Raw genomic sequence first — 23,214 nt, 5'->3', positions numbered from 1 at the left:
TTTTGTTGTCGATTGCGTACCAACCCATATGTCCTCAATTCCTTATAGACATATATATTATATATACTCCCTTCCGCTACCGAAACAGACTACTTTTGTCCAGTCCCGCACGCAATCTATAATGCCTCAAAAACACTCGATAAAGTTAACGGATTGACAACGCTTTAACGAGAGCCTGTTTTTTGTCAAATGTTCGGCTCTCAACAAAAACACTCTTCGCCAAGTGCTATATTATGCCGAGTGTGGTACTCGGTAAAGTTGGTTTTGCCGAGTGCCATAATAAATTATTCTCGGCAAAGAACTAGGCACTCAACAAAGAGCTAGATTTCATTAGTGTCCGTTTTTATTTACATATCGTATTAACTTTGTTCTAATAAATCAAATATTTGTATCTTTGATTGAATAGTTAATTTCAAATATATATATATATATATATATATATATGACATAAGATTTATATTTTAAAATTTACTACAAAAAATTGAGTATTGAAATAATATATTGTGAAACTACTAGATTTAAAAAAACAGCTCAAAGATAGTAATGTTTAACTTGTGACAAAGCTAATGTGGCATGTAAAAAAGACTGAGTAAATATCAATATGGCACAACGTTCGTGCATCAACTTCGAACTTAGAGTATATCCACTTACCACAATATGCCTTGTTTGGCTATATGTATTGAGATAAATTATAAGTAAATAAAACTAGCTAACTTTTACTTCAATATATCTCAATGTATGTGGTTTAAGATGAATATGAGTGCAGCTAATACGCTCATATATGTATATGGCCATCGATCAATAAATGGACTACGGCGCATGCTTATTAAAGCGTCGCTGGAGCAACAATATAGCGTTAAGGCGTGCTTGATGGCAAGGCGTCTTGCTCTCCTTGGCGGACGTAAGGCGCGGCGGCGGTTGCAGATGTGGTGGCGGAGTAGGCACGCAGAGGTCGCAGGCGCACGGGCCGTGCTTGGGGCACGCCGACCGGTGTGTTGAGGACTGGAGGAGCGTAGGACGCGCTTGCATGCCGAGCGTTGTGGGGGGAGTGATCGTGAGTCGACGCTGTGCCTATGCGGGAGTAGTGAAAAGGTTAGGGCATATGTGTCTGTGGACTGTGGTTAATGGGTTTCTAGATGAGCCACCAAATAAAAGTCTATACTATTCTTTTTCCTTCTATTTTCTACTTTTTTTCACAGTTTATGAATTAATGGGCTTCTAGATGGGCGTTTAAAACCTAATTTTGTGTGCAAGTATATAAATTATGTTATATATTTCTATAAATACCTCGTCTTAACTCTCTATATTAAGGCGTCGCCTCGCCTTATATCTTTCCGCTTAAAAGGTAAAAAAGAGTCGCTCGCCTTAAATCGCCTTAATAACTATGCTCCAGTGGCATGTCATGGGTATGTTTGCAACATTTTTGTCATTCTATATTTCTATATATTAACCGTGGACGCAAAGCTCCCACCATATTGGTCCACGTCGTCAGTTTCATTAAACACCATTCGATTTTCATCGAACGCACCTGGCTCAGCGTTTGGATGGTTCCCAGCAACGCAGCGCTTCTAGCCTCTTCTGTCTTCTCCCAAGTCCGACCGACCACCTGTGACTCCACCACCGCATCTCTCCTCCAATGCTTCGTGGTCTCTCTCACCTCCCGCCGCTACCCCACCCATGGCCGCCGCAGCAGATCATGCCACCCTCCTGCGGCCCCACCTCTATCTCCCTTCTTCCTCCCACTGCATCCACCGTCTGTCAGCCCATCGTTAGCTCCACCTTCGATTGTTGTCTTTTGACTGCTACGATATGCCTTGCCTTCTTGCTCGATAGCGTGACGTCGTCGTCATCCTCGTTCGTGTTGGCCGCGTCGTTGTTGCTCCTGACGAGGATGCCGAACTGGAGCACGACTGACGTTGAGGTGCATTCCTCCTCCGTCGGCGCGGGTCCACAGCTCATCGCCACTACCTCCACGTTCAACACTAACGACTCCGATGACCCTGAATCGCTCGCCTCCAGCTCCACCAGCTTCTACGACAACGCCACCTTGGCCACGTTCAGAACTAGCTCCATATCTTTCCTGTTTTGTAATGGAGCACAAGGAGCCAACAATATGATGCTACCTTCTCCTATTCGAACCTACGTATATGCATTGTCTATTTGCTGACATCAGGCGCACTGGCCACGCTAGATGAGCCGAAGGCGTTCGGCGAAATGCCTCGCCTCAAGAGCACGCTGTCTGCTGGAGCGGTGGAGCCTAGAGCCTCTTAGTTCCATGAGGTGACATGATTTGAAATGGTTTTCGAATTATTAAAATCAATTTGTTCTTCAACGCATGTCGTGTTCCTAAGCTTCGGTTAACTCGGTCCTGTTCCAGTCCATCAAGAAGGACGTAGAGAGCATGGTGGTTGAGCCCTACAGCACATAGTTCTGGGCTTCTGGCTACCATTTCTTTGAGGCGTTCGCCATTTTCATCACAGAAATACAGCTTGGGTGTCTTTTGCTTCTATTGATCTCAACATACATCTGTCTTTCGATGATGTCAAGACTGTCCAGTACAGTCTATCATTGTCGTTGGAGAATACATCGTTTTTTCTACTTATTGCATTCTGTATATCGCGTCAGCCAGTGTGAAATAAAAGCAGGACAGTGTGTTTCTTGCATTGATCCATGCGTTATGTAGGACAAGAATCCATGCGTTCAAAACATGTCCAAGAGTTGACCAGATTAAATATTTTCGTCAGCCAGTGACACTCACACAAAACTGATATTGAACAGCAGTGATGTGCTTACATTGGTCCTTGTCTTGATGCTGCAACAGGAGGTAAAAAACTGTGTTTGTTCATCCTACGTATCTACAACAATAATTTATTTACTATGTAAGTATATTAATCAAAGACTTGCGTAAGACGCGAGCCAAAGAATAGCCAACAACACTCACACAAAACTGATATTGAATGTGATTACTCGCGCAAGATGCGAGCCAGTTACTAGTATTAAACACAGAACATGCGAGATCAAACCATCCACGTTGTCTCTTTTTTGTTCGCCGTCCAATCCCACATCAATGGTGGAGATATCCTCAGTGAGCACTATATACATCTTGAGTCGTCGTCTTAAATCGTCTATAAGCCTCCTCATCGTTTCTCCTACGACCCCATGGCCCTATGTACGTCCGCACTGTGTCCATCCTCCATGATCTCGCTGTCTTCAGACGGCCAGCGTACCGTCGAGCTCGCGCCATCCTGTCTCGTCATCATTAGAGACCTCCATGGGGACCTCTCCAAGTCCCTCTTCGCGCTACGCCTCACCGGCCTCATGCCCCTTCACGGCCTGCGGGGCCTACCCTCATTGTCCATCCCGACATGCTCAATCACTTCACGAAACACAACACAACAACTCTCTCTGAGCTATGGTTGTCTGGATGGAAATGTATGCTAGGATTGCGACGAATTACTCCTATCAAGGAACCTCGTATCGGTAACTGGTTAAGATAACGAGTTGGCATGAACTAGGTCGAACCATATCATTTGGCTGGTGATTCGTGAGTCATGACTCACGAGTAAGAATGGCAACAGACGCGATTTATCTGCGCATCCGTAGGTAAAAACCTTGTGGGCACAGATGTTGAGGCGGAGGCTGAACATGACCTCAATCAAAGGACGCAAAGGCTCGACGCCTCGACCCCTCATTTTAACTAACCATACTTGCACAAGTCCACGTGCGACCGGGGCCTTCGCTATATAGCAACTTCGATGGGGCCTTCAACTTAACAGTTAACGAGACCGATTACGGGGAAGACAAGCATCCGGACGAAGGCCCAAGCGCGGGACAAGCATCGAGATAGAGAACTTCGCCATCCACGGCTTAAGTGCCCTCATCACAATCCTACCGAGGCAAGCGAAGGGCAATAGGACGCGAAGGCTCCACAAGCGACAACGAGGACTATATGAAGCGTGACCCGAGTCATCGGTCCACCAAGGTGCTCCCCAATGGATCCACCTGTCAGTGTAACTAGTGGTGTAATTTTAAGTGCGCGTCGTAGAAGGGGCATCAATATTGTAATTACTCTGGTATACAAAATGTTTCGAGGATGTAGTCGGTAACAGGGTATGAACATACTTTGGGCCACCAACCTCCAGACAACCCTATAAATAACTTCGTCCTGAACGATACACATATAAGACGTTACAGTTCCTATCTAACGTTTTTATTGTGCATCGTGCCCCCCATCTTGTCTCTAACAGGGTGTTTGGTTTCACGGATAGCCTCATTCGACATGACTTGATCCGGCAGCAATACGTCTGGAGATTTCATACGGAATGAATTGATCCCGCATATTGTCTTACAAACAAACCACGGTCGACGGACGACGTCCTTCTATCATGCAAACCAAACATCAATGAGGACCGGATACACAGCAACGACCAAACCTGCAATCCAAACACGCTGTAAGTGTCTCGATCTATCAATCAGTACCCAACAACATATTCGGATACATGTCAGTACACACGAATATAGATACCGGTAGCATCTGATATCCATGTAACGAGTAGAGATGGCAATGGGGACCCGATCCCCGATTCCCCGCGGGGAATTCCTCTATTAGGGGATGGGGATGGGGATGGGGATGGGGAAGTTTCTTCCCCCACGGGGATGTAAATGGGGAAAAGTTCTCCCCGACGGGTAAACGGGGACGGGGATGAGGAAGCATTCCCCATCACCGTTCCCCGCGGGGACCCGTTAAACTTACATGTGACAATGTTTTCATGTAATAGTTAATGATAAAAATAAAGAATTGCCTTGTCAAGAGATCACCCGTTGTACAAATACATTGATTTTAATGTGCACATAATGAATTTTACATCTAACAATGTGTATAAGTGACAATATTTTACATTAATAACAAATGAAGTACGATTTAATTATAATTTAAGCGGGGATGGGGATCCCCGACGGGGATTTATCCCCGCGGGGAACAGGGATGGGGAAGAAATGTCCCCCGCAAGCGTTCGTGGGAATCCCCGCGGGGAAATTTTTTTGTCGCGGGGACGGATTTGGGGAGCTAAAACCCGACGGGGAATTCCCCGTTGCCATCCCTAGTAACGAGTATGAAAAAAATATATTATCCGCAGCCAAATATCCGATTACCCGTAATGGCGCATCTCACATCAGACCCAAACACCCAAGTCCCCAACGGGCCAACCCCATCCACTCCTTTCCTCCCACCCGCCAGCCGTCACCCGCACGTGCAGCCAGCTTCCCTGCTACCCCCGCGCGCCGCCAGCCGAGCGGACGCCGGCCCTGCCCCGCACGCCGGCACGCGGCACGCGCAGCCAGCTGCCCCACACGACGCCGGCCGCCCTCGCACTCCCCACCGCGCTACCCGGCAGCCCCGCGCTACCCGCTCCTCGCTCGGCGTCCTTGATTCCCACCGCACGGCGGCCCTTCTTCTGCCACCGCACACCGCGCAGGAGCACTGCCCTTCGCCCCTTGTTTAGCTGCAGCAGGAGCGCCGCCCAGCCGGCCACCACCACCGCAGCTTGAGAGTTGAGACCTGCAGTTGGTACAAATTCTCGCGGTCCTCAACAGTATCTTGATTCTCGTATTTTTATCTGATTAGAAATACCTTGGTTCCAATTCCTTTTATTAATGCAATGCATTACAAATGTTATTAGAAATACCCTGAACTTGCTGGATTTGATTTTGTGTATGCGACTAGTGGACAAACGGATATATCCGCGGATATCTAGGTATACTTTTTTTTTCTATCCGTGGCAGTTAACGGGTACGTATGGATTCAGGTATCCGATTTAAGTCGTGGGTATGGATGTCCAGAGCCATTATCCGTGGATGGTTTACCTGTTGTCATCCCTGGTCGCGAGCCATATACACTCACTAGGTGGATGCCCGTGCGTTGCAACGGGACCACTACATTGCAATCATCAATACAATATCGACTTCTATATATGATAGTACAATATGTTATGACGTCACATAAATTTTTATTTGATAAAATGTTAAGACTATATAGAACAAAATAAATAATACAATGCCGCAAGGGTTTCATCAAACAATGTCACATAGTAACAAGTATGTCACCATATAAAACGAAGAACATGCAAAAACTCTATTCATGTAACCCACCACAATAGAGCCAGAGATAAATGTTCATGAGTTCGAAGGCATTGTAGTGAATGTATGAATGAGCCTAGAATTCTGATTAAGATCCCTTGGTAGTAAAAATTATCTTTCTTCTCGCCATCTCGCCACAAGGTAGGACACCGATTGATTCCCATTCTAACGTGAAAACAACATCCTACACAAATCCATAACTATATTAGCATTATATATAAATAAGAAAAATTGTTCACTTGAGCAGGTGAAGACAAGGGCTTACAGAGGGGTTCTGGGGATCTATGTCAAAAGATTTGATAGCATATGCTTTAGCAAGCAATTCAAGGGGTCTCTCATCTCCTAATAGAAAAAGAAGCCACGATAAGCAAAGATGATAAACACTGAACACCGACAATCCGAACACTACATGTACATCTCACTTGCCTTGTTTGACAATTGCAAGGATCCCATCCTCTAAACACACGTCATCACTGGCAAAATATTCTTGTAGACATAGAAGAGATGAGCATCCCACCAGCAAACATTCAAAAATGAGCCATGTTGCAGATATGACTCATGTAATCACACCCATAATACTCATTTGAACTATGTGGTCAATAGGGGTGGACTAAAATTGGAGAGTGGTAAGGGTCAACACACCAGCAATAACATGAACTTTCTGCTCCTCACTATCAGCAATGCAGTGACCTATATCCATACAGCCCATGGTACCAATGGACTATGTCACTGCTCAGACTCACTTATTAGATATATGTGGGTGCAAGAGCATACAATACAGTTACGGACCCTTGTAGGACCAACTCATCTCAAAAAAACTAATTATTAGATGAATTTGGATATCTCATATCATAGGACAAAGTTACTCAAGTATAAAACAGTAAATCACTTTCAGAAAAGATGTAAACCAACACAGACTTCTGATTCTTGATTGCATGAAAAGGTTGCTCATTTAAGAACATTCCTGTGGTCGCCAACCACCTCAAGAACCCTAGGACACGAAGCTTGCAAATGCAATAAACTAACAGAGTTTAGCAGGCATATTAATTAACACAAAGTTATCATGACCATGTATCTAGGCATCTTTGATACAGTACTCCTACTTAATTTTTCTATACACAAGCTTGATGCATATTAGATATCGTAACAAGAATATAGTACTACAGATATGAATTGAGTTTGGTTTTGGGTAACATTAACATAAGCAAATGAAAAAGGCATCAAAGCATTTCTTCTATTAGAAAATATGTTCCCACTGTACCTTCTTTCCTCGGATGACCACTCTAGGTTCACCTTGGATCACCATGTATTTTGTACCTCCAACAAAAAGACAAGTTGGTGCAAGAGTTCTAGGTTCATCAAAGTCCAACAACTTCCTCATCCTTTAACAGCAACAAGCAGGAAACATAAACATGAGAACTCAGCCAGTCAGTCTAAGAGTGCTTCATATTATATAGATCATAGAAACTTTTAACAGAAGTTCTTAAAACAAAAAAATGTGTCTAAACAAACACCAAGAACTGAAATTTACAACAAAAGTGCACCTTTTTTGTTCAAGGAAGAAATATCGCATTCAAAACAGAGAGTCTAAGTGCATAATCAAAACAGTAAGTGCTTACAAATATTTAAGAAAGTGCAATCCCTTAACTATGGAGGGTCACAGTTTCTACAAAGACATTTAAAATTAGTACTTCAGGAAAACATTATGATTGCGAAGAGAATAATGAGAATACCCTGGTTACCATGGTTGAGAATAACATCACAATTGCAGCACACTTGAAGTGCTGACACAATCGGGCAGTAGGTAGCTTAACTGGAGAACCTAGAATCCTGTTAAATGAACTAAAATTTATTGAAAAAATGCTGACACGATACTGAAAGGGCACAAAAGATATATGCAACAATCATGAATATCACCTGGTATTTTAGCACATATGTCAAGCAAGATCTTCTTGGTTTCAAGCATTCTAGAAACCTTATTTCCTGCTTCAACTATACACATAAACCGGGTTTCAATGTCCTTCATGCTTGACACAAAATCTTTGGCTCGATGAGTGATGAACTCTGAAGGATCCTTTGCCTCTACACATCATCACAGTCTGCTATATATAAAAAGCTTTCACCAATTAGAAATCTTGTTTATGATAATTAATAGTCTTTGCTCCTTAGATCCTATCAACACCAAAAACAATACTTGTGAGACTATAGAACATATAAAATGTAGAAATGAATCTTGACAGAATCGACCAAAACCAAACATAGAGTACTTGGAATTGGAAAACAATATCATGCCCCCTCACTCTCTTTGCCATATGCTTGTTGCCCGAACTGGAGGCCCAAGGGCTCATATCTAAAAACAAGTATTAGAGGAGAAGAAAGTAAGTACTTGGAGTGGTTGATGCAAAATGACCTCAAGCAATTGAAGCAATGTGTCACCTGCTTATCATTATTATCGCCTGAGAATAATTCATCACTGGCTGCACCTAAAGATGAACATCTGCCCCAACTTTCTCTGTTAGAGCTTGTGAATGAACATGACTCCTCATTGCGCCTACTTCTTTTATCCTATAAGAAAGGAATGCTTCTGATCAGACATTTTGCAAGCAAGAAGTATATGAGCATCAGTTCTCAAGACTTCTAATGTGTTTCTTAGGACCCTAACTGATGGGACATCTCTATATCACACATACTGCAATAAACAATTTAACACAATGGGCAATCCAGTGGAAGCAAGAGAATGCATCGCATGGGTAAAATTGCTAGACTTGACTAAAAAATATATAGGGTCCAAATTCTGTGCAAACTTACTTGAAGTTATAAAGTGAACTTTACCTGCAATCGTGATCCAACACTATCACTATCAATCTCTGGTCAGTTCATAATGTTGACCAAAATTGAATGCAAATGGCAGCCTAAAAATAGCAGCAATCAGTTGATGTGTCTGTTTCCTTCAGAATGGTGGTTATGTGGACGCTAACACTATAGGAACTATTTCTCATTCTACGCGCAATGGAACAGGTAGGCAAGTACCTAAGTACCTTGCTCATTCTATTTCTTTCACGTCTCTAATCTGTCACCGCACAACATCAATATGTCACCTATCATATCCTATCAACATTAAAAGCTAGAAATAATGCACATATTAAGTGAACCGGTGGAAACAGCCAGTTCATAAGAATGCTATTTGCAAGTAGCAAAACCAAGCAGCAGGCAGTTTACAATGGTGGCTAAAATTGCTTCAAAATAGGAACCTGACAATAGCAGCTTTGTTTTGCTGTCAGTTCATAATGTTGACCAAAATTGAATGCAAATGGCAGCTTTAAAATAGCAGCCTAAAAATAGCAGCAATCAGTTGATGTGTATGTTTCCTTCAGAATGGTGGTTATTTTGAGTGATGAACGCCTTCGGCGTCCAGGGGTCACGGATCGACCATATCCTATTCAATTCTCCCCAACTCTGTATCTGTAGCTTATATTTTCACTATACATGGAATTTGGTTCACAGTGGCACCATACTATCTGATCACATACCCAGGGAGTAGAACCAGCATACCACAAACGAGTGCCTGTGCAAAACTAATCTACAGAACAATACAATTAGATGCACTCGGTCGGTCAGTTGTGATATACTAACCTCGTATAGGGATGTGGGAACAAGCCTCTCGTATGATTCATTAAGTGTCACCACACCACAAACTCCAAGCGTCTTTAGCCGGAGAACATCGCTAGGGAATGGAACAGCACCGAGCAGGACATGCTGATACACCAAAAGCGATTGAAGGCGATGAGAGCATAACCAGCAGAAAATTCTAAACGAATTGGAACATAATAGGTCAGCAAAACATTGTAAAACGTTGCATGACCTTTATTCATGTGCTTCCAAAATCAATTAAGAAAAACGAAAACTAATGCAGAACAACATAATGTGTGTCGTCATCTAGCTTTGTATCTTGAATATGGTAGCAGTTATCTGAAAACACTAAGAATTCAGTGCACAGACAACTGTGAATAAAAAATAGAGAGAACTGTGAAGTTGTGGCATGTGGACTGTTAATATGTTTTTTTTGAACTATGAATTTTACACAGAGAACTGTTTTGTGTCGTGTTGTTTCTTGATAAGTGTTTTTGAACTGTGAAACTGAAAACACACACAACTAAGAATATGCGAACCAAGGGTTTATCTAGTAGCTGCAGTGTGGTGCACCTCGTTCTCATAGACACAGTTAGAGACCTCCTTAATCGGGCCAGGAATAATACTGTTAACTTGTAAGCAGAATAAATGATGTTTGAGGGATGTCAAATTATTTAGTTAACTATTCATCAAACAAAGACATGATTGATACCGTAATTGTAATCTAATCTCAATGAACCTGGATAAAAAAAGTGAAGATATGATTGCCTTCACAATTATTATCCGAATGGAATTTAGAAATGCAAATAAGCAAAAAAAGCGCAAGGATATCTCTTACCAGAAGGTGGGAGTAGGGGCAGTGGCGAAGATGAGCCCTCGTGGCCCCTGTCGTAGGGGTTTATGACCTGAATGGTTCTTGACCTTGGACATGATTGAAGGGAACAACTATATCCATTTGTTTTGCAAATCAGAAGTAAATTTTCAAATTTAAAATAAAAACAATAGATGATCTAGCTAGTTACCAGGAGGAGAGATCCACTACACATATGACCAGAAGAAGCTCCATAAATACATGTATAGGCACCATTAGTTGCTAGTCAAACTTTTTGATTGACTTACAAAACAGGTAAACACATGTCATAAATATCGATATAAATTAGAAGTCTAAATAAAGCACAAAGCAAACAGTTGTACATTCATAGAAAACTAATACCTCCAAACAAATAAATAAACATCTAATATTGTTTACCTCTGATATACGACACCCGTAGAAATTAAAGCATGTCCAATTTGAGGTGCTTACTCAAAATCACATTTGGTAAGCAAACATGTATGAGGTCACTTAGACAAAGAAAAACAACAATATATATCATTTGCTTATGTAATTACATTATTTGTTGAAACTGATTGATCAAACTCTTCTAAATCATAAAATAGCTTACTACAAAAGCAAGGTTCCTATAGTTCACCGGGACAATTCTATGAAATGTGACATCAGCTATCCATAAGTAGGAAGTTAGAACTGAAATTACAAGCAAGTAAATCAATAGTATGAAATGCCACATATGTAAATCAATAGTATAATCAAATCTGAGAAAGAAAATATCATTCCAACAATGTAAGGTCCTAGCAAGTAGGAACAAAAATCCACCCAAAATCAACCTGAAAAGTGCCTTTTGAATCTAATTATCCACTTGCCACCATTCTGATTTGCAGGATCCTGGCCAATTGAAAACAGTTAGCAATAGGAACAGACATACTACACATAGACAGAGAGATGATAGAGAATGCATACTCTAAATATGCATCAGGGAAACTGCCACCAAAGAGGCTACAGAGATTTTATTCACTGCATATGGAGGCTGCAAAGATTCTTGGTGGACCAACACATGGAGCCAAGGTGTATTCTCCAGCCAAGATTTAGGGTTATTGTGCCTTAATATATAAATTGTAACATTCGCATGATCTCACAATACTTTATTTCCACATGTGGCAGAAATATCAACAATTATTCAGACTATCAATCATGCTTGGTTGATCCTATGGCAATCCTCCACAAAAGCACAAACAAATAGAAGAATAGGAAATGGAATTATATTATAAAAAATCATAAAATGGTTGCAAGAGAAGGTACTACAAAAGGGTAACAAACATAACAAAAGTATTTTATTCATGACTAACCATTTCATCAAATTGATCAGCACCAAAGACTTAGATGGATCAAACTTTCCCTTAGATGCATTTCGATCAGCACCAAAGCCTTAGATGCATTTCGATCAGCACCAAAGCTATGTGTGTGAAGCATTGCTCTGTTGGGATAAAAGATCTCATTGCCCCAGTTCATAACTCAAGATTAGAAGGCCCCCATATGTTCACTTGATTTCAAGTTAGCAGGAAGAAGACTACAGTTAGTTGGTTGAAACACTTTTAATAGAGAATGCATAAATGCATCTGTTGATAGAAAAAACACATAAAAATAAACCATGTCAACATACCGACATGCCCTCACCTCCAATTCTTGCTAAGCTGACACTGTCCTCTGGTTTGTTGCTCCAAAAACTTCATTACCACGTTACAAAAGGATTCTACAGCAAAAGGTTATCTGAAACTCTCAAGTATGAAGCTCCTAAGTAATGCCTCTATGCAAGGTTTGGATTTAAAGTGAGGAAACAGTGGTTGACACTTCATGTACGAACCTCCTAATTCTATCTCTTCAATAAACAGCCGCCGGCGCAGTGGGATGGCGACGCCGACGCCCATGCCCGGAAGCGAGGGGACGCTCGTGGCGGTGATGCCGCGGTCCCCGTCCCCGACGCCGGCGGGGACCTCGGCGACTGAGACGCCCGTGCTGATATTCCTTTACTTCCACAAGGCGATCCGCGCGGAGCTCGAGGCGCTGCACGGCGCCGTCATGCTCCTGGCCACCGAGCGCACCGGCGATGTCGCGGCGCTCGCTGAGCGCTGCCGCTTTTTCTTCAGCATCTACAAACACCACTGCGATGTCGAGGACGCGGTACAGATGCTGGCTACCCCGTGTGGAGCTCTGTTTTTGTGTTTCTGGCCATTTTCCCCTGTCGCTTCCTGTTGGGCGGGGGGCCTTGACCCGCGGTCACCGTTGCGGCTCCGCTCTACCTCATACATACCCTTCCCTCCCTTACCTAGTTCCTGTCGCCGCCACCCCAGCAGGCACAGCCGAGGAGGAGCAGGACCCAACAAGCCCGCCGGGCTGGAGGGGCGCTAGGGTTGGACGGAATCGACGAGGACGGAGGTGTTTGTGCGAACGTGGCGGCGGCACGGCGGGCGATGGGGAGATGAGGAAAGATGAGTGGTCGACAGTGGAGGCGCGGATCTGCGGGGAAACGTGAAGGGTGGGATGGCGGGTGGGGAAACGCGTAGCTCGGCGCGAGAGGGGCGGGGACACCGAGCTCATGGCGAGGAGATCATGGCGCGGAGATCTGCGGGGAAACGCGTAGCTCGGCGCGAGAGGTTGGCAAGGCTCATGGCGAGGAGATCAAGCTGGAGGTTGGCGCGGAGCTCGGCCGACCGAGCTCGTCGCGACGAGGAGGGTGGAAGTTGCAGAGCGCATCGAGGACGGGAAGGGCTGGTGGGCGAGGGGGAGAGCGATGCGGGGATCGTGGGAGGGTGGGCGTCGGTGGAGGACTGGAGAGAGCGCGCATCGGACGGGGGAGGAGCTCCACGGCATATTGGACGATCGAGATAGCTAGATGGCAGAACGGCAGAACAGATAGAGGCAGACTACTCTTACATACTTAATATCAACTTTTTGACAAAAAACACAGTCCAATTACCAAATCTTATTCAACCAAATTTCAAGTAATCAATTTGATCATCCTTTAATGCCACTACTTTTAATTTTAAAAATACAGATGACTGTTGGACGCCGACATCGACCACAATCTGCAAGCTGAATTGCCATAGGTTATTGGCCAACTCAACATCTGAAAATATAGCAAGATTGTTTAGTTCAATCGAGTTGTGTAGTCTAGCATAGATTGTGGTTGAACTATTCCTTTTAGAATACTGCAACATTGTATTAAGTAAATCCACACCCAAACTTTATTTAACATTATTGTGGATCTAACTGAGCCCTCTGGGTTTTGTCCATTTTCAAATCAAATATATTTATGATTGAGTGATTGACACTTGGTGGGATAGAGAAGTGAACCATTTATAGGTTAAAAAATCATACAATTCTATTATCAGATGAACGCAGATAAGGGAAAAGAATGTTTGCGACAAAAAAGAGACAAGCATCAATATAATAGTTCATAACTTTATCCAATTAAGTATGGAAGTTTTGTGATCAGTAAGCCCCATTAGAGCTTAGCAAAAACTTGATGGAAAAATTGATTGTAAACAAATAGGTCATATCACCATTCAAGAAAACTTACTTGATTTGTCAAAGTCGCAGCAGTATGAGCTCCAACTTCAACAGCTTGTGCTACAACCTACAAGAAAATGATTCATTTGAAGTCCATTATGGAAAAGCTAGAGAAGTTTATTATTCCTTTCTTATCTTTTATGGAGGCTACCCGAGTATATGGATATGTGGAATCATTTGTGCTATTTAAGAAATAGCGGAATTCTGCTTGATGGTTAAAAAAGGAAAGAGAAAGGTGTATGCTAGTCACGCACCATTTTTTAACACTTAATTGCTTGGTCAGTTTGGTGATATAATGTATCTCATAGCTGTCATATGAATTTGATTTACCAATATGCTATTTACTCAACATTTATCTGGATGAAGCACTCTCTCTAAAAGTTTACATTCTCAATTGTGTGCAGGAAACATGTATGTTTTCTTTTCATGAGTTATTAGCCATCCTCATGTTTTAGGATTTAGGGTAATCACTCCATTTGGTTCTATTTTGCAGATGTTTCTAGATGTCTAGCATTACACATTTTAGTTTGATCTAGAATGTTATGTCTCATGCTGATAACGTGCACTGATCAACATCCATGTTCTACAGAATATATAAGAGGATCCATCTATTACTCCATTAGTACATATATTACTCCATTAGTACACACAATTACATGTTCTGAACCCTAATAGTTGTAATGTATGTTCATCATTTTATTGAACCGTAGTGGACAGGCCAGACAGAACTGGTTGAAGAATGTGTAATGAACCTGCGGCATTAAGGATCCCTGTTAAGGTCCTATTTGATTCAGTTGTTGCTTATTCCATGGATGAAATTGACATGGTATTTGTTGCTGTATAAAATTCAATCAACAATATCATACCTTAAATAATTATTGGTGTGTGAATTGAGATATTCATTTGAGTACTAACCTGTCTTTTTTTGTCTCGTTAAGGTACGACCAAGGTGCTGATACCCTATCTTCCGTACCATGTGCGTGCTTGCTCACTTGTGAAGTATCTTGGTCAGGAGGACTTAGGAGCACGCTTTTTCCCTTCAACATCACTTGTGCTCATGTCAACAGTATTTTACGAGCAACAACATATTTACTGCCACCGGTGTCTGCCAAGCATGGTGTTCAACTGTTCATACTGCAGTTGAGCAGGGTAGCACTATGTATGAATCTTCTTTTAGAATGCAGAAAACACTGCTTACCAAAGCATTTCTTCCCTCGTCTTTATGTAATCCAACCATCCTTTCGCACAGGCAGCAGATTTGGCTGCTGTTCGTCGGACGTCAAGGACCCCAGCAGGGTGTCACAACTGTTGGACGCCGACATCGACGCGGAGGAGGATGCAGACGCGGACGATAGCGGCGTCGATAAGGACGTCGAGCATGGGTGCGAGAGCCTGATAACCTCCCATGCCGCCGTAGGTGGCTGTTTATTCCTGTAGATGCCCTTGGCTCACTCAGGCGTGGCCGCTGGCCAGGCGCAGAGGGAGATGGGCGGTGCTCTCTGCCTCCGTCGCCACTTCGCCACGCCCCCAACAATATGGGAGTCAGAGCTAGGGTTTCGGCTAGGAGGCCGCGGCGGGGGCCGAGCTCCCTGGGGAAGTCGTGTGGCGAGAAACGGATGCAAACAGAGATCAAAGGGTGAAGGTTTAGGGTTTGATTGATGGATGTGGTTGGGGAAGGGATGGGGCGGGAGATGCTCACCTCTGCAGACACAACACGTCGGCGCTGGGGCCGCGCGATTGCGCGCCAGTGCGTCGATAGGTTGGCCCACGGGGTTGGAGCTGGGGCGGGACGGGAGGGGTTGGAGGGCGCCCACCTCTGCAGCCACGGCACGCCGGTGCATTGGGAGGCGTGCTCGAGGGAGCAGGCACGAGGTGCACCGGGGGAGGAGACATTAGGTGCGGTGATAAAGAGGAGAGGGAGAGGAGCGGTGGCGAGGGCGGTTCCGTGGAGGACGCGCTGCACAGCTTGAGCCCGTGGAAGTCGGACGGTGCACAGCTTGAGCCCGTGGCAGTCAGTCGGTGGAGGTTGGCGCGGAGCTCGGCCGGCCGAGCTCGTCGCGGCGAGGAGGGTGGAAGTTGCAGAGCGCATCGAGGACGGGAATGGCTGGTGGGCGAGGGGGAGAGCGATGCGGGGATCGTGGGAGGGTGGGCGTCGGTGGAGGACTGGAGAGAGTGCGCATCGGACGGGGGAGGAGCTCCACGACATATTGGACGATCGAGATAGCTAGATGGCAGAACGGCAGAACAGATAGAGACAGACTACTCTTACATACTTAATAGGTAGTAGAGATTTGCATAGTTGTTAAGGCGGTAAGGTGACTGACCCCTTTTACCTTTTAAGCGATAAGGTGTAAGCCGAGGTGACGTCTTAAATATAGTTAAAAATTAAAAATTGATATTCGAGAAAGTATTTAGGATAAAAACATTAATAAAGAAGAGAAAAATATAAAGAAAAAACTAGCTCCCAGCCTACCAATCAGCCCAAAAAGCCCACTAGCCCATTAAAATTAGGTTAAACCCACTTCCTCTTCCTCTCTCCCATTACTCTCCCTCTATCTTCCTAGCTGCCTCACTCTCGGGCGAGTGCCTCCTCCCAGTTTGGCCTAGGCATAAAAACCAAACAATGAAACCAAAAAAACTGGAACCGAAACTGACCAAACCGAAGTATTTTACTGTTACTATTCTTCAAAAATCGAACTAAATTCTGGTTTTCGGTTTTTAGTTCGGTTTAAATCGATTAACCGAAATATTGCCCCACTACACTATCCACCGTGGTTCGTGGCCCATTGCGGGATGCCCCTGTTGGCCGTTGGCCCATTCCTTTTCCAGCGAAGGGCAATCAACCGGCAGCAATCAGCCAACACTAGCCACCGCCACCGCGTCATGCTGTCCTCGCTCCTCGCTACGAGCCACGTCCTGTCGCCTTTAATCGCTAGATGTCCAACCCCGTCGGCCGTCACATGCAGTGACAAACACAACTTGTTGTTCGCCCAGAACCGAATCTTGAAGCTTCAACGGATGGGGTGCTAGGGTAGCGATGCAATCACGTGTATGAGAGGTAGAATGCAATCACGTGCATGAGAGGTAGAATGCAATCATGTGCATGGGGGTGATGTCATGTTCGGTTTTTTGGTTTTACCGAAAACCGAACCGAACTTTCCGGTTAACCGAGAGGTTGGTTTTTCCTTTTTTATATAGAATTTTGGTTGTCATTTTTCAAAAAACGAACTTAAAAAAACACGAAAAATGAACCGAAAAATTTGATTAACCGAGTGCCCAGGCCTATTCCCAGTCACCTCTCCCTCTCTCCCGCTGGCATCTCTTCCTCTCTCCCCGCTGGGGTTTCTCTCTCTCCACGTTCGCTCCCTCTCTTTTGTGTCGGGGCCGCCGCTGTGCTGGAGCCGCCGCGAGCCGCTGCTGGAGGAGCCGCCGCCGGCCTCCCCAACTCGCCTTAGGTGCCAGAGTAAGGCGAGCAGGATGCCTTACATTGCTGGGACGCCTTAGCGCCTAGACGACGCCTTAACAACTATGCTCATTCGATAAATAAAATATAATAAAAGCTATAATTATATACAAGTGGGTATTTAAACCATAGTTGTTGACTGCAAAGGCATGACTCGTGAGTCACCAGCTAAACGATACGGCTGACCTAGTTCGTGCCAGCTCGTTATCCTAACCAGTTAGGCCTTGTTCGGTTACGTTTGGATCGAAGTGGATTGAGGGGGATTAAATCTCTTTCTATTCAATTTTGACTGGGGAGGGATTTAATCCCCTCCAATCCAGACGCAACCGAATAAGGCCTTACTGAGCCGAGGTTCGATAGGAGTATTCTGTCGTAATCCTGCCATTCATTTCCATCCAGACGACCAGAGGCCAGAGGGCGTTGCTGCGCTGCGTTCCGCTCTCCCTTTTCTGCTGCGACGACGGCTGGTCGAGCGCCGCCACACTTTGCAGCTTCCTTGGCTCTTCGCAGGTGACGAGCGCCCACCAGGTATGCCCGACGCTTATCTTACCTTCCTGCTGCGCAAACCCTAAGTAATAATTTGTATTGCATCTGACACAATTAGTGTAAATATGGTATTAGTAACTTCATTTTTTTGTTAAAAAATATCGGCTGCATTGCTTGCTACTGAAGTCAGACATGGGACAAGGTGGACAAGAGAAGTCGTTCAATTTCCTTCAAGTTTTGCTAGGTGCGTCAACCACTCTCTTGTAGCTTTTCTGCCTCTTCAGTAGTGCTATCTGCTTTGTTCTTCTGGATGCCTCTTCTCGCTGTCGCTGAAAATTGTGGCTGCTCATTGTCACTGGTTTGAGAGCTATGTAGGTTCAAGCTCCATGATAAAATTGGCCACTCATGCTTCATGCTGGAATTCAGCTTTTCCAATGCTGAAAGGGAACGTTCAAACATCGAATTAGTATGATTGGACAGTTCTCTATTTAGGTGTCATAATGAGGATTGTGGATTGTGCTAAACCTGATTTGTTAATCCCGCTGTTCTGTCTTCTGAGAGTCACCAGGTTACTTTCTGAAAACTTGGTCACTGTGGTTATGGCCGCAGGGTTTGTGCATGTTCACCATATCTTTGTTGCAAACTTTGCTCATTCCATTCAATAGAGTTTGGCTTGGCACCTTTTCCTCTCCTGAATCCTGGTATAAAATCAGCAATTGTTATTTCGAGGAATAAACCAAAAGTGTTTTTTTCTCATGTACAGCCTTTTCATTTCAGAGGGCAGCATAGCTGGAGGAACTGCTGGTGTTGTGGTGGAAACAGCACTTTACCCGATTGATACTATAAAAACCAGGCTTCAGGTAAATATGTTTTTTCGAACTATGCAGGTAAATTTGTTTGTCCCCCTTGCACAATAGTTTTTTCAGTAACACGACATATTTAACAAGACAGGTGATGTGTTTTGCATACAGAATTCTTTGCCTTCAATGTGTTCCAAATCCTGTTCCTCTCATGGTCAAATAAGCGTTTGTCTATTTTTATAATTTATTATGTCGTGCTTCTAGTCTCTTAATTGAATCCATTTTCTTCTGTTCATTGTTAACTGGCATATTAGTATCACTAGTACTTCAACATGTACATGCTGACTGAAGTTTGTGGTCTCTGCAGGCCGCTCGAGGTGGAAGCCGGATTGAATGGAAAGGCTTGTATTCTGGATTAGCTGGAAATCTCACTGGCGTCCTTCCGTGAGTACACGATGTCTCTTCATCATACTGCGTACAGTGACCTTGCTTTCCTAAGAGCTGCAAGATGTTAGCATATTGTGCCTCAACCTTAAAGTGTCACTGTGTTGTGTATTGAAGCAATAGTATGCATCAATCCGCGTAATGCTGCAATTGTTGTATTTATTTCGTATTTACAGGGTAATCTCGTGTTGTTTTTTACCTTTAACTGACTTCCATGCATCTATTGTGAAGTCATATTCAGTAGTTTAACCTTTTGCAAAGACCCATGAGATGAAATTGCTATTCCCAAAGTACCACTGTTCCTGTCTATATGGTTTTTATAGCATAATGTGTAATTCATGACAGGGCCTCTGCGATATTTGTCGGGGTGTATGAGCCAACTAAAAGAAAATTACTGGAAACCCTTCCTGAAAATCTGAGTGCAGTTGCCCATTTTGTAAGTTAGACAAGGCTTATTATTTGAGATTGCTATTTGTGCCATGTAATTTTCATTTTATAGCACCAGCACATTTTTTATTTTACATTACCAGAATGTTATTTTTTGTATTCTCTGTGAATTCTTTGTGCCTACGACAGCATATATTCATTAATACTGATCATATAGTGCAATTGCTACAGACTGCAGGGGCCATTGGAGGTATTGCTGCTTCCCTCGTCCGTGTCCCTACAGAGGTCTGTAATTTTATATCTTATTACTACTCCATGTAGTGTTGTACTCCATCCAAATTAGATGTCACTGCATCCAGGTGGTCAAACAAAGGATGCAAACTGGTCAATTCAAGTCTGCACCTGATGCTGTTCGTCTCATTGTTGCTAAAGAAGGATTTAAAGGACTGTACGCTGTATGTGTATTCTGGCATCTTATTTGGTTAACAATCTTTATATTGACTTCTGTTTGAAGGATGAATTACTGATTTACTGTTGATCTGAGGTGTAAATTTTGTTCCTATTTTAAATATATCTTGTGATAATATCCATTATATCACCGGTTTCTTTTGGTTTGTAGGGTTATGGTTCCTTTCTACTTCGAGATCTACCATTTGATGCCATCCAGTTCTGCATTTATGAGCAACTTCGAATTGGCTACAAACTTGTGGTACCGTTCCATTGCTGAGACTACTATTTTTTTCTTACCTCTGTTGGATTACTTATGAACAAATTGTTCAAAGCTTCAAACCAGTTGCAGACTTGCAGTGCTAAAATAAGATTGGGTATTGATAAGTTGCTCCATGTCCCTGAATGAATTTTGTTTGGTAGGGTCAAATTTTGTGCTATGCAGGCTATTTGTCAGGCAGATGTGATTTGGCATGCTACTATTTTCACCAAAATATTTTTCACCCTATTTCTAGGACTGAACGACTTGATTGATGGTTCATGTTATTTAGCCTTCACTAAATAGCTTGTTGTAACCAATGCCCAACTCCAACATAAACTGCAACTTGAACTTTCTACAATTCTTATCATAATTTTTCCACGATTCATTATCCAGGCGAAAAGGGAGTTGAATGATCCAGAGAATGCACTTATCGGTGCTTTTGCTGGTATAACTCGATTGTCTCCCTAATCTTTTTGTAACTATCACCTTGCTTCCTCAGTATCTAACTGTCTTCTCTTGGGTTGTCTTATTTCCTCTCCCCGACAAATCACTTCCATCTACTCTGGGCTTTTGACTTTTTGCTAGGCGCCATCACTGGAGCTATAACAACTCCCCTTGATGTCATGAAGACAAGATTGATGGTTCAGGTGTAGACTTGTACGAAGACTTTCCGCGCAAATGTCCTTCTGCATTACTGACTATTTCCATATTGGCCGTAACAATGTAACTGCAGGGACAAGGGAACCAATACACTGGAATTGTAAGCTGTGCTCAGACAATCCTCAGAGAGGAAGGCCCTAAGGCATTCTTGAAGGTAAAGCACCACTTGTGCGAACAGCTTCAGTTCTCTTAAAACGAAAAAAAACACTAGACTACGTTATGTGAACCGAAAACTCTTTATTGTCTTTAAACTGTACATAAGTTTTTTAGATTCCCCATTAGACAAGTTTTCAGTAGTGACACATGGCATGCAGGGCATTGAGCCGCGAGTGCTGTGGATTGGCATCGGTGGGTCCATCTTCTTTGGCATGCTGGAGAAAACCAAGTCGATGCTAGCCGAGAGGAGGAACCGCGAGCTTCGGGCCGTCAAGGACGAATGAGTGGAGATCAGCTCTTTTTTGGCGTTGAGTCCTTACCCTGAAACAAAATACACATTTTTACTTGCCGGGGACAACCTCGCCGGCCCGTACTTGTACTCCACGGCGTTCACGTTATCACGTACGTAGAAATTATGAGCATGACTGACGGTTTCTACAGATTGAAAACCAAAACTTATTACATGCGCTGGAAACCTGCCACTCACTGTTTACGTTGGGAGTTAATAACACTATGCAACATTTAAATGCTATGGTAAGCCTCTAAAACCGCAAAATATTTTTTTTGGACCCTGTTTATTTCATCACCCTGAACGTCTTAAACTGCTGCGGGCCTGCGGCGTTCTTGATAATGGCCAGTTTGCATGCGGTGTCACGGCTACGGCTAGTATGGTGTAAATCAAAGACTTGACTTAGCTATCTCCAATAGCTGCACTATCTTATCATCTATCTCATCATCTATTTTAAAGTTTATTTTGCAAATAGTGTTATCTACAGTGTAAATTTTCTATGTACACGGTGTGCCGTGGACATCCTTAGGGCTGTAAATATGTTACTAGAGCCATCATGGATCTCTGATCCGTCGACAGTTTGACACGAAGGTTGCCATGCAGGCAGCAGCAACAATAATAATCCTTCGCGTCCACGGCAAGTTTACTCAAAAGGTGGATTTTGCAGCAACGCAATGAGGACTTGGCTGCCATTTTAGGTCCCTGATGATAAAGCTTGCATCTGGACTATAGAGAACCTTTTTGCACGATTCAATATTCATATCCACATGCTAGTAGCTGGCATTGCTAGATTCAGATCGCAGGACCCACTTTCGCTGAGACGAGACCAACTGAACTGTTTGTAACCGGAAGCTAAAGATAACTGGATTTTGCTTTCGGTTTCAGGCATTCAGCTAATCCTCGCAACTCGGCGGCGGATGCAGGCTCTAGCTGATCAGCCCGTTCGGGCCATATGCGTTGGGAGATGCGCCTGCGAGCACATTAGAAGTTGGGTTGAGGAATCACTCTATTTAACATTCTATTAACATGAGGTGTTGTATCATAAATGTATTCCTTAAAATTTAATAGGATGATTCTATTTCTCGTAACTAACTGACTAACTATGAGGAATTAGATGGTAATAAATTAACTTATATTATTTCACAAATCAAATAAAAAAAGATGATTGAACTAGCTTATTCGTAAAATCAAATACCCTGTTAGAGGTGTTTGGTTTAAATAGTCACTGAGTTCAAAATGAGATAGTGCATAATAAGTTCATCCTTAAATTTGATGGTACCAACTAACTACCTACGAGTAATAAGGTGGTGATGAATCAACTCTTTTCGCTCCACAAACCAAACAAAAAAGTGAGTGAGAAGATGACTCATTCCTCGAACCAAACACCATGTTACTTTCCGGAGTGCTCTACGACCACATCTCAATTTTTTTTTTGTTTCGTCCCTACGCTCGATCGCTCGCGCCCACCGACTAGCCAGGTTTAATTAGCGCGGCTGGCTGTGCTGCCTGTGCATGCATCACCAGCACACCGCGCCACTACCGGAGCGCCGGTTCACGCACCCACACTACTCTCGCCTCGTCTGCACGACTGCACCCGCCTTGGCCAAGGCGGAACGCGCTATAAAAAGCAGCGCCGCCGCGCGAGCTCTTGCT

The 23,214-nt window shown here is 43.6% G+C and overlaps 1 protein-coding gene and 2 pseudogenes across 8 annotated transcripts; 1 reads left to right on the top strand and 2 right to left on the bottom strand.

The window, feature by feature from the left end:
- Positions 1 to 5,196: 5,196 nt before the first annotated feature.
- On the top strand, positions 5,197 to 21,837 carry LOC100191279 (uncharacterized). Of its 5 annotated transcripts, none has more exons than XM_035967641.1 (13): positions 5,197 to 5,566; positions 18,030 to 18,158; positions 18,307 to 18,360; positions 18,894 to 18,976; positions 19,284 to 19,360; positions 19,706 to 19,796; positions 19,979 to 20,032; positions 20,107 to 20,202; positions 20,367 to 20,456; positions 20,850 to 20,901; positions 21,042 to 21,103; positions 21,190 to 21,270; positions 21,431 to 21,837. In XM_035967641.1, exons 3-13 carry the CDS (start codon positions 18,309 to 18,311, stop codon positions 21,554 to 21,556), a joined length of 864 nt encoding a protein of 287 aa, XP_035823534.1. In that variant the 5' UTR covers positions 5,197 to 5,566; positions 18,030 to 18,158; positions 18,307 to 18,308; the 3' UTR covers positions 21,557 to 21,837. The 5 variants fall into 5 exon arrangements, with proteins under 5 accessions (XP_035823534.1, XP_035823532.1, XP_035823533.1 ...); XM_035967639.1 differs by having other exon boundaries at positions 18,303 to 18,360; XM_035967640.1 differs by lacking the exon at positions 5,197 to 5,566 and adding an exon at positions 17,510 to 17,630 and having other exon boundaries at positions 18,303 to 18,360.
- On the bottom strand, positions 5,991 to 6,616 carry LOC109940004 (LOC100274224-like pseudogene; annotated as a pseudogene). Its single transcript, NR_163563.1, has 3 exons — positions 6,562 to 6,616; positions 6,401 to 6,477; positions 5,991 to 6,319 (listed from the first exon to the last, which is right to left on the bottom strand). The product of NR_163563.1 is annotated as a protein-like pseudogene (transcript).
- Positions 7,590 to 10,990, bottom strand: LOC103627681 (dual specificity protein kinase - nitrate regulatory protein pseudogene; annotated as a pseudogene). 2 transcript variants are annotated; one of them, XR_002262541.2, is made up of 8 exons: positions 10,788 to 10,990; positions 10,604 to 10,710; positions 9,769 to 9,891; positions 8,572 to 8,700; positions 8,403 to 8,485; positions 8,053 to 8,307; positions 7,878 to 7,965; positions 7,590 to 7,801 (listed from the first exon to the last, which is right to left on the bottom strand). The product of XR_002262541.2 is annotated as a dual specificity protein kinase - nitrate regulatory protein pseudogene, transcript variant X2 (transcript). The 2 variants fall into 2 exon arrangements; XR_002262537.2 differs by having other exon boundaries at positions 7,590 to 7,965.
- Positions 21,838 to 23,214: the final 1,377 nt, after the last annotated feature.

This window comes from Zea mays, chromosome 5 (assembly GCF_902167145.1).
Source record: "Zea mays cultivar B73 chromosome 5, Zm-B73-REFERENCE-NAM-5.0, whole genome shotgun sequence".
In the NCBI taxonomy this organism is placed as follows: Eukaryota; Viridiplantae; Streptophyta; class Magnoliopsida; order Poales; family Poaceae; genus Zea; species Zea mays.
This window is presented reverse-complemented; position numbering and strand designations above follow the sequence as displayed.